This window comes from Xiphophorus couchianus, chromosome 20, assembly GCF_001444195.1.
Source record: "Xiphophorus couchianus chromosome 20, X_couchianus-1.0, whole genome shotgun sequence".
Taxonomy (NCBI): Eukaryota; Metazoa; Chordata; class Actinopteri; order Cyprinodontiformes; family Poeciliidae; genus Xiphophorus; species Xiphophorus couchianus.
In genome coordinates, this window is record NC_040247.1 from 19981914 (window position 1) to 19997173 (window position 15260).

The window sequence follows — 15260 nt, forward strand, 5'->3', positions numbered from 1 at the left end:
AATGATGCAACACTATTTTTAAATGACTTTTTCTAAATCTCATGTCCTGTCAAATCAGGATTTTCCATATGTCAGTTTTTGATTAAAAGAAAAACACAAAATGATGCAAAAAATGTAATTTAAAGCTCAAACTAGTCACTTTTAAATCACTTTTATTTTAAAACAGAAAGAGATGTTTTATCAGGGATACTGCAAGATGGACGTGTCAGTCCAAGAGCAAAGCTAAAGCGCCGTATACATCAATCACTTTGACTTAAACTGTCCAAACCAGCAGAAAGTCCTTCAGCGCCTGTCGTAATGCAGAATTTTATCAGCTTGGTGAGAGTATGCTTGAGTCCGTGGAAACAAGTTGACTATAAACAGGACAAAACCTCGGAGGTCTGAGCTGCTCTCTTCTGTAAATATCCATTCCTGAAATGTATGAAGCTCTCTTTAGTTTCAGTCCAGTGATCATAGGCAGCTCAGGCTCTGTTGTTTCCCCTGTGTTAGGCAGGAGTATGATTGTCCAGTTTTATTTCCCCGGCAAGGGGAGATAAGCAATCTTTACAACACATCTCAACACAGAAACAAAGTCAATATATACTTTATGCTTATATAAAATAAATACAAATCTCTCGTTGCACCATAATCTTTAAATCCTTAATTTGTGTGAGTGCTAGTGTATATTTCATGTCCCATGTTATGGATGTGTGCCAGTTTATCTTGTCTGCATTGGAATGGGTGTAATTATCTCAAATGATATAAAACGATGCCAGCTTCTCTTTCAGATCTGTTGGATCTTCATTGCTCTCTTTTGTCTTCTGAGCGATAACAACAGTCTTGGGACCCTTGATATCCACACAGAGGGCATTGTGATGCTTCCTTGCTTCCTCACCAGGTTCAGCATCCCAGCCCTGCACTGCTAGCAGCAGGATATAAGCAAGAAGCAGTAGTGTGACCGCTATGGAGGTCAGCTCTGGGTTGAGCTGCAGACCAGGCTGAGGCTCTGGCACATCCTTGGTCCTGAACGACACACAACGAGGTTTTTTGCTCTCCTCCGACCCAAGGTTGTCTCTCTTGCCGTCCTCACTGATTCCTAGATGTAGACACACTCTGTAAAATGTCTCTGCCTGCAGGTGAGTTAGGTTGAAGCTCTGTGTGCCAGCAAGTATGCGTGTGGTGTATGTTGGTGTGTGGGAGCTGGGCTGCATGGCCTGCCAGGATAAGCGAGTAGAGGGCAGGTTTTGTCTGCTCTGCCAGGACAAAACAGCATAATGTTCTCCAACCTTGTTCAACTCCAACCTGGCTTCTACTCTCATGGCTTGAAATTTCTTCGGTTTAGTCATCAGCCCCCTCTTTTTATTTTTCCCCCTGTTGTGCACTCCTACTGTAACACTGCGTGTATCTGCTCCTAATGCATTCTCAGCCACACAGGTATACAGTCCTGCCTCTCTGGGGGAGATCCTGCTGATCTCTAGAGTTCCCTCAGGCTGTAGCTGGTAGTGTTTGAAGAACTGGCAAACAGTATCATTGTGGCCTTGTGGGTGCTGGAAACTGAGAGCAGATGTGTTGTTAAAGCCATCTGAAGTTGTGTTTCTACAGAGGGCAGAAGCTGGAAAACCTTTTGATGTACTGTTTGCTGAAGGCCCAAGTCTCAGGCCAGAGGGAGTCACCCAGTACAGTTCAGGATACGGCTCTGCAAGTGCTCGGCAATGCAAGACCAGTTGTCCCCCTTCTTGAACTCCGACATAGGATGGAAGGGAACTGGCGGGAATAGTTGGGAGGCAGGATGCAGACATCTCTCCTGAAGAGACCTCTCTTACTCTACGTGCTCTCAATTCAGGAGGTGCAGAGCATAAGGTCGCCTCAGGTTGGATAAAGCGCACCACTCGGGCTACTTGGGCCTTCACTTGTGTGTCCCTTTTGATGCGAGGATGAGAGGTGTCCTTGGCGGCCCAGTGGAACAGGCAGTCACATCGCAGTGGGTTGGAGTGAAGGCTGACCTCCTGCAGACTTGGCAGGGAGAGCATGATGTTCTGGTGCAGAGCACTTAGAGAATTTGAGTTTAGCATCAGACTCTCCAGTCTGCTCAGCCTGACAAAAGCCTGAGGATGAACATAGGATAAACGTGGGTTGTTGGTGATCTCAAGCTTGGTGAGCTCTGGCAGGTTGTCCAGAGAGGCTTTATCTATAGACACAAGCTCCTCCATGTTGTTCAGACCAAGCTCTTTTAGGTTCAACATGTCTTTAAAGTCTCCCGTCTCGATTAGTTTGATGCGGTTCTTGTTGAGATCAAGGAACTTGAGTCCTGGCACTCTTTTCAGGGCTTGTCGAGGAACCTTGGTAAGATGGTTGTCGTAGAAGGAAAGACTTTCGAGTTCTTCAAGCCCTTCAAGTGCTTTTTCAGCCAAACTTCTCAGACCCATACCACCAAGTACAAGGCTTTGTAGGGATGTTAGGGCCACAAATCCCCTCTCAGGCAGAGCTTCCACAGGGTTGCCCCCAAGCATGAGAACTTCCAGCTGAGGCAAAGCTCTGAACCACCGAGGGTCAATTGTTGTGAGTCTGTTGTTATTGATGTGAAGACGACGAAGGGAGTCAAGGCCATTGAAGGCTCCGGGTGCAATTGAATGGAGGTTGTTGTGGCTGAGAAAGAGTTCTTGTAAAGCTGGCAATGATGAGAAAGAGGCTTCTGGAAGGTGACTGAGATGGTTTTCCTCAAGGTGTATGGACAGCAGAGAAGGCAGGGAGGAACTCTGAGTTATCATCCTGACACGACTGAAGCGGTTCTGTGAAAGGTCCAAGTCGGTGAGGTTGGGGAGCCCATGTAGCACTGCAGTGTCCAGCACTGACAGCAAGTTACTCTGCAGGCGAAGAGTGTGTGTGTTTAGTGGTATGGGCAAGGGGAGCTTCGTCAGCAACAGATTGTTACAGTCCACCGTGGGTGCTTCATGATAGACAGAATCCGGGGAGAACCATGGCTTGATCTGACACACACACCTCACTGGGCAGAGAACATACCACGGCAGTGCAGGTGGCAGAGAACCCACAACAATGGGCACACACATCCCGCTAAACACGTACAAGAGACAATGTGACTGTAGGAGAGCTAAAGCTGGCCTCATAATCCTCTCAGGAGGGGATTCAGACAAGGTGAGGAAGACTTTGTTATGGAGATGAGGGATGAATCATTTGGACTGGAGATGTGTGAGCAAACTGTAACTGTAGAGCAGATGGTTTGGTTTCACCACTCAGCATAACATTAAGAGGTATTGGTTTAAGAGAAATATGAAAAATGGAAATGTGAATCTACTCTCTATACAAGTCTTCTGTTAAACGTTTGCAGTGGCAACGCTGTAGGGTGATGATGGTGTTCGTTGTCCGAACGTCCGTCTCAAGTGCTAGCTGCAGGTGGACGACTCATTCCTTGGGTCACTGTTTTCAGAAACACAAGAACAAGATTCAGTAACACGTCATTTTTGTTTTGAAGTACAGTTCTGTGAAGCATTTGCTCATCTTGCATCATCAAACAATTTGGCTCACCAATTGACTGAAGAAAAATAATTAGAATTTAAAAAGAAGTAAACTAAAAGATCTCAAAAAGCAGCACATTACGCCCTGATCTAAAGAATTAAAACAGATTGCACAGAGGTACAATACCATTTGAAGGCTTTGGGACTGTAGAGAAACACAGTAAGAGTCATTATCTACAAATATAGAAAACATAAAGCAGTAGTGGTACTCCTCAGGAGTAATTTTACCAACATTTTACCAAAACTACTCAAAGGGCACATTGATGATTCATCCAGGAGGTGACAAAAGAACCCAGTAAAAAGCACTGCAGATATATGTCATGTTTTATTTGGGTTTTTCTAATTAGAGTCCTCTGATTTAGGATTTTAGTTGTGAAGACAACCCTGTGCGACCTTCAGCAGCACAACAATGCAAAAAATAATGATTTGGAGTGGCCTAGTCAAAGTATGGACTTAAATATGACTGAGGAGTTGTGGCGTAACCTTCAGAGCTGTCTTTGCTTGAAGATCTTCAAAGTGGCTAAATTAGAAAGCCAGGAGAAGTGGGCCAAAAATCCTGCACTGGCAGTTCTTACAAATGGCTGATGGGAGTTATTACTGCCAAAGGTGGCACAACCAGTTACTATTTTAAAGGAGCAATTACTTTTTCACTTAGAGTCTTTTTGGATTGGATAGATTTTCCTCTAAAAAATTAAATTGCCATATCAATGCGAGGATGAGAGGTGTCCTTGGCGACCCAGTGTGTTGGTCTGAAGGCTGTCCTCTTGTAGTTTTGTGTATTTGTGTTTCAGGAAATGTTTGAATTTGATGATCTGATTATATAAACACACATAAAAAACCTGAGCAAATCTACAAGGGGCAAATACTTTTTCACAGCATTATAGTCTAATATCATACCTCATCTTTTCTAAAGCTTTCAGGTGACATGTGGAAGCTGAAGCAGTTTGCTCTGACAATGTTGCATCAGTTTGCAAAAGAGTTTTTGTAATCGCACATTTTCTCTGCAACTCAGAACAATAAGAGAAACAAAATCAATCAGACGGAGAAAAGGTTTGAAACGTACAATCAGGAATAGCGGCTGTTTGAAAAGAAATTTTGCCGTCAAAATCCATTTAGACAGGCAGAAAAATAGGACACAAATGGTGACGGCTGTAAAAGTTAAGTGACTGTAATTTAAGAAAATGGCATTGGATTAAAGACAGGGAAAATGATGTTCTGCTGTAATCTTCCATGTTATTCTCAACCAGAGGTGATGAAATCATCCAACAGGTACATCAATATTTCATGGGAGTACTTCACATGAGATAGTCAGAATATGGCCTTATTCATTATGAAACATGTAAATTAAACCCCAAGGATCATCAGTCTTCTGTATTTAAGATCTTAATGGGGACAGGAGTGTAAGTGTTTGCTGCTGAGGCACACACACACACACACACACACACACACACACACACACACACACACACACACACACACACACACGCCCACACACCAGAGTTACATCAGCTTCTGGCAGGCTGTCGTATCAGGAACAACTTAGTATTCATATTACAGAATTATCATTTTAACAGATCGTAGATGTTTGGCAGCAATCAAATCAGTAATTGACTTAGTTTTAAAAATGAATGTGCCTTTCTCAACCGTGTCTCAACACCAGATTTTAATAAGAGGAACCAAAGCAGAATATGACATGATCTAGATTATTACTCTTTCAAACAAGGTTACATGTTTTTATTGTAATAGATTTGATGTGCTGGCTTTTTAATTAGTTTTTTTTTTTAAAGTTGTTCCAAATTACACACACGTCTGTTATAAGACAAATAATTATCTGATTAAGGAGACATGAGAATCATCATTCCTTTTTGATAGGAGCGCTGCAGATTTGGATGTTCTCACCTCAGCTGTTGCACACTTTAAGGCATCGGATTAGTATGCAGATTTATGTAAAAAATTTATGAAGAACCTTGGTGATGGAGGGCTCAATTAACCTTTCTGTTGCAAACTCATGATTCTTAATATGTTCACAGACATAAAGAATCTGCACTGTTTTATGTAATATTTTTGACAATTTATTCTATTTTATCGATGCATATGATATTTTTTCATCATGTGTATCTTCTTATATCTTATTCCCAGCCACACAGCTATTCAATCCTACCAAGGAAGAGACCTTGTTAAGAAACATTTCCAAACTGCATAACTTACATGGCCTGTAAATGTCTTTGAGGCTCAGTTGTAAGATCAGTACATTTTATTATAGCAGCTCAGCTACAGTAAATATCTTACATTTTGGGACCATATTCTACCATAGGTGTCGTGTTCTGTGTTTTCTGTGTGTTAATTTCGAGTTTTCAGTGTCTCTGTGTCTCCGTGTTGCCCTGTTCTCCCCTTGATTAGTTCCCAGGTGTTTCTTGTTCCCTGATTACCCCCAGTGTATTTAGTGCCACCTGTGTGTCTGTTCTTTGTCGGGTCTTCGTCTAATGTGCGTTCGTGTTGTTCCGTTGTCCCTTCATTTTTACGGTTGCTACCGGCGTCGAACCCTGGTTTCCGCTCGGCCGTGCTGCCCGTTACTTTGGACTGTGTTTTGCTGGGCATTCACCATTAAAATCATTCATTTATCACATCCTGGGTCTACAGCGTCTGCCTCACCACCTCAACACCCGCAATTTATGACAATAGGAGGATTTCTGATCTGAGATGGTTTTTGTTTATTATTAATATGATTACTCAAACTAGCCGAGTGAGGAAGCAGGACTGTGAAACAGGCTGTGAGCCAGAAGTTAGGCAGCATTTCTCCAGCAAAGGTTTAGCAAAATCAAGTTCCCTTCTGCTTATTACTGCTGATAATCAACACTTCTCAAAAAATGTCATGGACTTTGATATTCAACACTTAACTAACTCAATACAGCTTCAAGTAGGCATGCAGCATCTACATCTACAGGTAATAAAACGGTTTTGTTTTTGTTTTTGATTATTTCCACAGCAATACTTCAGATGCAATCATGCTGATTATTGTATCCCTTCACTATTCAAGGTTTTGCTCTCCTAGCTATCTTTTCACATTAAGCTTTGATACATATGACAAGGAACTGTTCTCAACTAGATTTTTATACTACTGATCTTCATTTAATCGATTCACCAGGCTGGTGTTTTCAGTTAAACAGTTAAACTAAAGTAAATTTTTATAACCTTTTGTAAGAAAATGTGGCTACAGTAAGTAGTATTTACCAGCAGGACGTCACTTAGAGTGGTTTTAGTTTGAGCAGGGTTTATAATCTGCTATAAAAGTCAACTGGCTCACCTGGGGCTAAGAAGAACAGTTCATGGAAACAGGGAGTAATATAATTTCTTTTCAGAAAAAAACACCATCAAATCACATTAGCGTTTGTATTTTTGTGTTAATTTACCCCATAATTTACCAGAAATACCTAAATACCAAGTAAAGCAAAACGTAGCGCAATGGTTTAAGCACATTTGCACAAAATAAAATTAGCAGAGCACAAAATGTCAATATGTGGTTATAAAGTGGGGTGACATGAGGGACAAATTAACTTTAAAGATGTACGAGAGGCTTGCATGTAATGTCCTCGGTTAAGCTCAAAGAGGTAATGGACGTAGCAGAGACTACCACCACCCATCTGTCAGTACAACAGTTGGTTACCATGGATACTTATTACACACTGGTGAGTCGGCATTATTGCTGACGATTGGAGTTGCACTGATATTTTGGCAGGTCTCTTTGCTGCCAGGTGTCAGGCTTTCATCTTACAGGAGCTGCCTGCTCTGAAGACTCTGCTGCTTTGATAACTTCAAGTTAACAACACAATTCACTATATTTTACTTATTTTTTTATTGTCATTTCAGAATATTTGAGTACATTGTGGGAGTTTGTGTTTAACTTTCACGTTTAACTCCTTATTATGAAAGCTAGAGTTTACAATAACCTGATGATATGCTATTCTTGTGCCTGTTTTTATATATTTAATATTTTTGTGTGAATCTGCTTTGATTTGCTGCTACTTTGGTGTTGTTGCACTTGAATTTCCTCTCTATGGGAAAATAAAGGATATTTCTATTTCAATTCTATTCTATTAAATATAAACAAATCTTCTTGTTTGGAAATATTTAACAACCATTTCCAAACAAACCAGATAATTTTGCAAAGCTGGTTTTCTTTCCCTTGTATCTACAAGGAAACAGAGATTTTGACAAAAGAAAAAGAGGGATTTTAAAAATTGATCTCCAGGGTGGTTATGTTCAAAAACAGCTTTGTGGTATACATGTGTCTGGACTGGATATCTAGATATTTTTTTAATAAAAGGAATAAGATAGAGGCCAAGTTTTGTAAATGCCTTTTTTCACTTACTGTGCTGAAAACTCTGAAGTCCATCTTTTTCACGTTGTTCTGCGTTCATTAAACTTTAAATGTAGCAAAAGAAATTAATGACTTAGAGGAAATGAGTTACCAGTGTTAAAGAAAACATGAGCCAGAATTGCTTTGGGAGAATCTATAACCTAACACTGCTTTAGCTATGCTCACAGACTTCTTATTTTGAGTAATGCAAATATTAGCATTACCACCACTTAGAACAGGCATTACCGAATCTTCTGTTTGGAAAGATTCTAATAAAATCATTCAGCAATATCTGGGCTTTAAAATCCCACAGACAAAATTGGAAGTACTCCAGTTTGAGACTCAGTTTGATGTTAAGATGTGTTTTGTTTCAACCACTTCATAATATTGCAGATGTTCAGAAGCATGCCATATCGCCCCACTGAATCTGTTCTATGAAAAATATGTTGATGTACATACTGTATGAAAATTATGCAGTAAAACTTAGAGGATAATTAAGTTGCAGATTTTTATTTTTTTCTGCCGCATGCAAAGGATAAAATGCCGGCATTTGAAACCAAATTTTCATTGCAATTACCTGAAACCAGCTGAATTAATTTTGAAAGCCTTTTCACCTGCCTGGAATATTTGTGCAATCTTTAACATCATTTCCATACTTCTGAAGCTGCAAAATGCCATGTGTTTCATAAACATTCATTTGCACTGCAACAAGAGCCATTCGTTTAATTTCTGTGATTGGGTTTTGTAAGTAGTTAAAAAAGTTATTACTAAAGGATTTTATAACCTCTCCTGACATTTCCAGACTCAGCTCATCCTGCCAGCTGGTGTGCAGAAACTCCGCATGTGTGCAGTTTATGTAGCTAATTGGAAGAAACAGAAACACTTTAAAGCTTTGTCAGTTGTTTGCTGATGTTTGAGGAAAGAATGAAGAAAGTCCTTCTGTCAAAGCAGAAAACTACTAAAACATAGCCTGTCATCAGATATTTTTAAGAAAATAAATAAAATAATAGTGGGAGTTGCGCTTGCTGTATATAAGTGAGTTTATAAAGTGAGCTGTAACAGTAACTGGGTGCAATTTCATCCTCCTGGGACTCATCATACCCCTCCATCATCCATTCACTTTAATCGCAGTTCATTCATCCTTTTACATGCAACCTGCTCAATAATGGATTCATCATTTAATTTTGATATGCTCCCATTTTTACTGCTTGTCCTGGAAAGCTTGTAGTGTTTACAGCCTTTTCAGAAAAGCAAAATCATGTACTGATTAGTGCTAGTAAAGTGTTGCCTTGTGGCTTGAATTGTTCATAAAAGTAGAGTAAAGTAGATGTGTATGACTCAGCAACCCATTCTCACGGCTACCTTTATACCACTGTGCAATCTTTTTAGGTTTGGATAAATGCAGAATATTTCTGCTTTAGGGGCAATTAGTACTCTGCAGACTCCTCCAGCTCAAACTTAGAAAAGCTCAGATAGTCAACAACAGGACTTTGCCTAGTTAAAGGAAAATATGTGGAAGTAATGCTCAGGTGGTCATTCAGTGAAAGTTGCTTTCAGTATTAACCTCAACTAAAGGTTAAGATGTATATTACTTACATTAATGGAGAGGTCTAAGTTTCTATTGTAGATACACCTCAACTGTGAGAGACTGAATCAAAAAACAAACAAATAAAACTTTGCATTTTATTGCATGAAATAAGCATTTGATACAAATTAAAAATACAACTTAATATTTGGTACAGAAACATTAATTTAAATTCCGGGTACCAGACGTTCCTGGAACTTAAATTAAATAGTTCTCAACCAGGTTTTCACTCACTGCAGCAGGGATTTTGGCCCTCTCCTCCACATAGATTTTCTCCAGATCTGTCGGATTTCAGACCCGGAGATGGTCCATCTTCAGTGCTGACTTTGTTACCCAAAATCTTGCGAGCATTTTGGGATAATCCATGACGGCATGATGTGTTTGTAGCCTTTGCAGCTGGTTCCAGTTCTCTTCAGGTTATTGATTCGGCCCACTCGGGATCCCTCTCTTTTCTCATAATCACTGATGCTCCATGAAGCGACATAATGCATGTAGCGCCAGTCTGAGCGAGATTGACTGTCTTCCATAATTGCACCAGCAATTGTTGCCTTCTCACCAAGCTGTTTATTGTCCTGCAGCTCATCCCAGCTGTGTGCAGGTTTCCATTTCAGTCCCTGGTGTCCAGAGACAACTCTTTGATCTTGTCCGTGCGGGAGACGTTGGAGTCTCATTGAATGTTTGGACAGGTGTAAACAGGTGCAATTAATGCAGGTACTGAGAGGAGTACAGGAGGGTTTCTTAAAGATGAAATAGCATAAATAACAATATCTGTGAGAGCCCAAGTTCTTGCTGGTTGCTATGTGACCAAATACATATTTAAAGCAATGCAATGCTAACTAATGATTTACAAATCATACAATTTGATTTTCTGGAATTTTCTTTTAGATTTTGTCTCTCACAGTTCAGGTGTACCTACGATGAAAATTACATGACTCTACTCTTTGTAAACGGTAAACTAGAAACATTAGCAGTGTGTCAAATATTTATTTATCCCACTGTATGAACCCACTTCTGTAAAACACCCAACAATAACCTGAACTACAGCTAAGGGGTCTCCAACCTGTGGCTCCAGGGCCACATGTGGCTCAGCATAATTTCCAAAGTGGCTCCTAATAACATCGACCCAGAATAATATGCAGTTGATCAGCGTTTTTAAATTAAAAGATAATTAAAAGAATAGATTTTGCAGTTTTCTCGTCATGCAGGTTCTGCCTATAATCAAAATTACCCTGTTGATCCAATTAATACTTTTATTTTTTAAAATTGTCATTACATCCCAAACTGTGCTTTTTTTCTCTATTTGTGAAAACATTTTTAGTTCTAGAAAGCTTCTTTTGGGTTTTTCACCATTGCTCTAACAGTGTATTTGCTCTGTAGAGGGATACTTTAAAAGCCAGTTGTTTTAGATTGCTGGTACTAAATTATATATTTTGTCTTTCTTCAAGTTCTGTTTTGTTTTTCTCTCTTCTTAAGATCAATAATAAAAGATCAACATTTTTCCTTTTCATGTTTTATCTTGTTTTTGATTTTTCAAGTTTTTTTTTTAAAAGCTGGTTAACATTCCTCATGCAGTCGAATGTGTTTGATTCCTCGAAACATGTCCACTTTTAAATTGATCCCACTGAGATCAATTTAATAATAATTTTTTTAAAAATCGGTGTGATTGTCAAAGATGATGCAAAAATAAACGCGCAAACAGATCTCATAAATATCTGCCTAAAAAAACAGATAAAGGAAATTGTTTATTGGACATGTGAAACTAAAACTGTGGCCCCAAGAGACGCACATTTCTTTTAATTTCTCCCTACTCAGCTCTACATTTAGATCAGTGGTGGGATAATTTGATGATAATCCGTTGTAATCTCCAAACTCTGACAGAAAACATTGGGCTGAAACTACATGAGAACTGTGAGCAAAAGAACAAAAACATGAGGAGGATTTAAAGTCATTTCAGAACAGTCACACATTTTCTCCTTCGGTTCCTTTTTTCTGTTCAATTCAGGATTAAGTCAGAGGCAAGCAGAGAGAAAATGGTGTAAAGCAGAGCTGCATGTATGTGGGCTGTGTAGCTCCAGCACAGAGAAGCTGAGCAACAGGGCAGAATGGAGAGCAGGAAGGAGGGATGATAGGACAGATAAAGGTGCTGGATGCAGATTGAAAGAAAAGAGAAGAAGAAGGAAAGACACATTCCTCAGAGCTGAATTTGTTTCAGCATTCACCCAGACACCCTCTGACACAAACATTTATTTTCCTACAAGCCTCTTCATTTAACTCATACACACACATCGATGCCCACACACACGCACACACACACCTGCTGTCATCACCTTTAAGTGGCTGCGCATGCATCCAGTGCTGCATGTGTGCATGTCCCTGCGCGTGCTGGGATGCCCTCCTAGCTCAGAAAATATCAACATATTTCCAGTCTCTTACCGCAACAGAAGCATTGACTACATCTCTCTCTGTCGCTTCTTCTTTCTCCATTTGTTCTCTGTCTTGTCTTTTTGGATGCTTCATACGCCAAGGCACCTCTTGTCATCTGCTTCTCTCTCTCTCTGCCTCTGTCTGTTGTTTATCAGATAAGATTTCTGAAATATCACTTCCCTGGCTCTCTGTCTCTGGAGCAGAGGAGAAAATTGGCACAGACTGAATCTCTTTCTCCCTCTATCCCTCCAGCTAAAGAGGAGATGAGGTGTGTTCTGCAGCAGCGCTTCTCATCTCTCCTCTCTCTCTCTTTCTCTCGCACTGCCTGCCTGACTCTCAGCCTCTCTCTATTTTCCAATTTCACAAGCCAATAGAAAACCTCTTGTTTTGATAACAACATGCTGGTTTTTTTTTTTTTTTTGTATTTTTTGCTGGATGAAAGGTTTGTTTGGGCTCTCAATGGCATTCTGAATGTACACTGAACACCAAGGCACAATGCTTGATGCAATGCATTGTGAAAGCCAGTAGACATAATATGAGATTTGTTCAGCAATTGTTGCATACAGGTAATAAACCGGAATATAATCCAAAAATATTATTTTTTTCAGTAATTCAAATAAAAAGCTAAAACTTACACATGGATTGCTACAAATGTTTCTCAGGAAATTAGACTAAAAACATCCAAAAGAAATAATAACAATAAAAGAAGAAATGTTATGGTATGTTAGTAGAAAATTAGGTGGAAGGAAAAAGTGTGGGTGTAAAAGATGCACATGTGTGTAAAGAAAAACTACATCAAGAGTTCGAGGGAGATTCACAAGGTGTTAAGTGTGGATAGTCAGAACTCCAAAAGCAATTAGAGTCACGGACCTAGTAGCTTTAAAGCACCAATACCTGCTTTATTAATATCACTGTGTTCGACTGGCCAAGAAACTGGCCTAGCCAAAATCCTGTAGAAAATCTAAGGAGTATTCACAAGAGAACGATGAGAAAAGAACTCCACCTGGATGCAGTAATTCATGAAAAAGAAGCCCACACTAAATCCTGTGTCTTTGTACTGTGCAGTACATAGACACGCTTTTACTTGTCTAACCTTTTCAACCACACTTTTTCCTTCCACTCATCTTTCCATTGACATACTGCACTCTAAATAACCAGCTTCTTCAGCAAATACGTTGTGCAGCTTATGTCACTTGTTGAAGGTCTTAGTCGCTTCTTGTCAAGTCACCACTTTTCCTCATAACAGTGTGTAGCGACAGGCCATTGTATAAATAATTTTTATTGATTTTATGTAATGTTCTAATTTTCTGTGAAACACAGTTTTGGGTTTTAATGAGCTATAAGCGTCGATCATAAAAGCCAACTGAAGTAAATAGTTAAAATAAATCACTTTTTGTGCTATGCATCTGCATAATAATTTTGCTTTTTGCATTTATTTGCCAAAATAAACAAACTTTTTAATAATTATTCCAAATTAATGGGATGCACATGTGTTTAAACTCATTTTACAAATTTAAAGGGTGGAAAGTACAGATGGAATTGTGACAACATTAAATCTGAAAAGTGTTCCTATAATCAACTTGTTCAAATTTATGTAAATTAAAGTTTTGATGAGGACTCTTGGGTCTTATCCTATATTAATGCATCTTTCTTTGAACAAGCTTTTCTCTGTGATGACACTCTCCTGGTCTCTACAGGGATTGCAAACTGACTTTCCCAGTTGCCATGTTTTTAGTAACATTCCTCCCATGTGTCCCTTCTCTGTTTTTTTTAGATTCACAGCCAAAGGAGATCTCGGAGTCTGTATGCAACATTAACAGCTACGGCTACTGGTGGTAATTTATGTATGACAGTAACGTAATATGACTACAAACACTGAGAGGCTCTTACTGCAGCAGGTTTATACATCAGCAGCAGTGCTATAACTCTGCATGGAATAACTCATGTCATTACTTTGGCTTTATGTTGCAAATGAAGACAGCAGCAGGGGGGAACTGAGGCATAACCTTTTTACTCTGTAAGGTGCGCCAGGCCTCTGCAATCCACCTCAGACATGATGAACAGTTTGGATGCAGAATAACGTAGGGTCACCTGTGAAAATTAAAATGTCCACCATTCATATGCTGCAAACGCTCTTGTTTCTGAACAGGTGGAACTGGAGATGAGGGATTTGTGTCTTCTTGCACCTTGCATCAAGTGCTGACCTTAAAGGTGATTTGAAAACCTAAATAGGATTTATGAAGAGAATTGGTGATGAGTGAGGAAGCGCAAATACTTCCTGAGATGCAAAGTGCTTTTCATGTTTGCTGTAAATCACAGAGCACAACCTCTGCTCTTTAGAGAGACAAAAGATCATGCTAGATGAATAGTAGCAAGTTTCATTATGCACCTCTACAAGGAAAACGGCACTTTGCTTTGATTCTTATGTTTGCTCACCTGAGGAGATGAAGCCTTCTAGTGAACATACTGTAACTGTTCCTATATAACATGGACGAAAACTGATGGTGTCAGTTTTTGACACCATCAGGGCTGCAGGACATCATCTTCAGTCCGTCCTCACTGATAATTTCAGCTCAATTTGTTTGGATATTAAAGAAACAGTGTGCACAAGTAAAGAAGCAGATTGCAGTTAAACAAATATAAACATTTTGAAAACAGAAGTAGCCAATGTAAAAAATTATTACTGTCCAAGTCTGCTGAATCTAGAAGACAAACACTATCTGAAGCCACAGGGACTAGCTCTAAAAATCACTGTGATTTTTATTTTCTTTTGGTATTTTTTTTGTAAATGTATTAATACCCGCTGGAAAAGGAATCATAGTTTTCAACATTTTCCACAAATACGAAATCTAAAATATATGGTATGAATTGAATTCTTCAATAAAATCTGGTTTAACCAAATGTCTTCAGGAGTCACAAAACTGCTGAATACAGCTGTATTTATGACAATATGTTTTGCATTATTTATACTAAATATTTGTATACATTTGGTTTAAAGTTAATATTTGTACTAACCCTGTTGTGACTGCAAAAAAAGTTTGTTAGAAAACATTAATGGCCAACCAGCATCATTAAGACTAAGGATCACATGTCTCCTTGGCCTTAATGATGGAAATGTGCAAAGCAGAGTTACATTATAAAACAATATTCCAAGCTTTGAACATCTCACAGAATTCTGTTTTATTTATTATTTAATATGGAAAGAGTACAGACCAGTTGGAAAACTCTTAAGAAATGGTCATCCACCTAAACTGACAGAGAAGGTAAGTGAGCATTAATTAGCAAAGCAGCCAAGAGGTGAATCTGTCGACTATTAATTCATCACTTTTCAAATGTATGGCCTTCATGGAAGAATGACAAGATTGTTCAGTTGTTGAAAGAA

At 39.2% G+C, this 15260-nt stretch overlaps 1 protein-coding gene and 1 long non-coding RNA gene across 2 annotated transcripts; one reads left to right on the plus strand and one right to left on the minus strand.

Annotated features, from left to right (window-relative positions):
- Positions 1-135: 135 nt before the first annotated feature.
- On the minus strand, positions 136-12196 carry LOC114135567 (leucine-rich repeat neuronal protein 2-like). The gene is made up of 2 exons (XM_028002947.1): positions 11888-12196; positions 136-3414 (listed from the first exon to the last, which is right to left on the minus strand). Exon 2 carries the CDS (start codon positions 3102-3104, stop codon positions 732-734), a length of 2373 nt encoding a protein of 790 aa, XP_027858748.1. The 5' UTR covers positions 3105-3414; positions 11888-12196; the 3' UTR covers positions 136-731.
- On the plus strand, positions 3422-11097 carry LOC114135571 (uncharacterized). The gene is made up of 2 exons (XR_003593614.1): positions 3422-5826; positions 6195-11097. It is a non-coding gene; the product is annotated as an uncharacterized LOC114135571 (long non-coding RNA).
- Positions 12197-15260: the final 3064 nt, after the last annotated feature.

Excerpts from the sequence above, each read along its gene's own strand:
- LOC114135567 (XM_028002947.1), bottom strand. The coding sequence starts at position 3,104 with ATGAGGCCAGCTTTAGCTCTCCTACAGTCACATTGTCTCTTGTACGTG.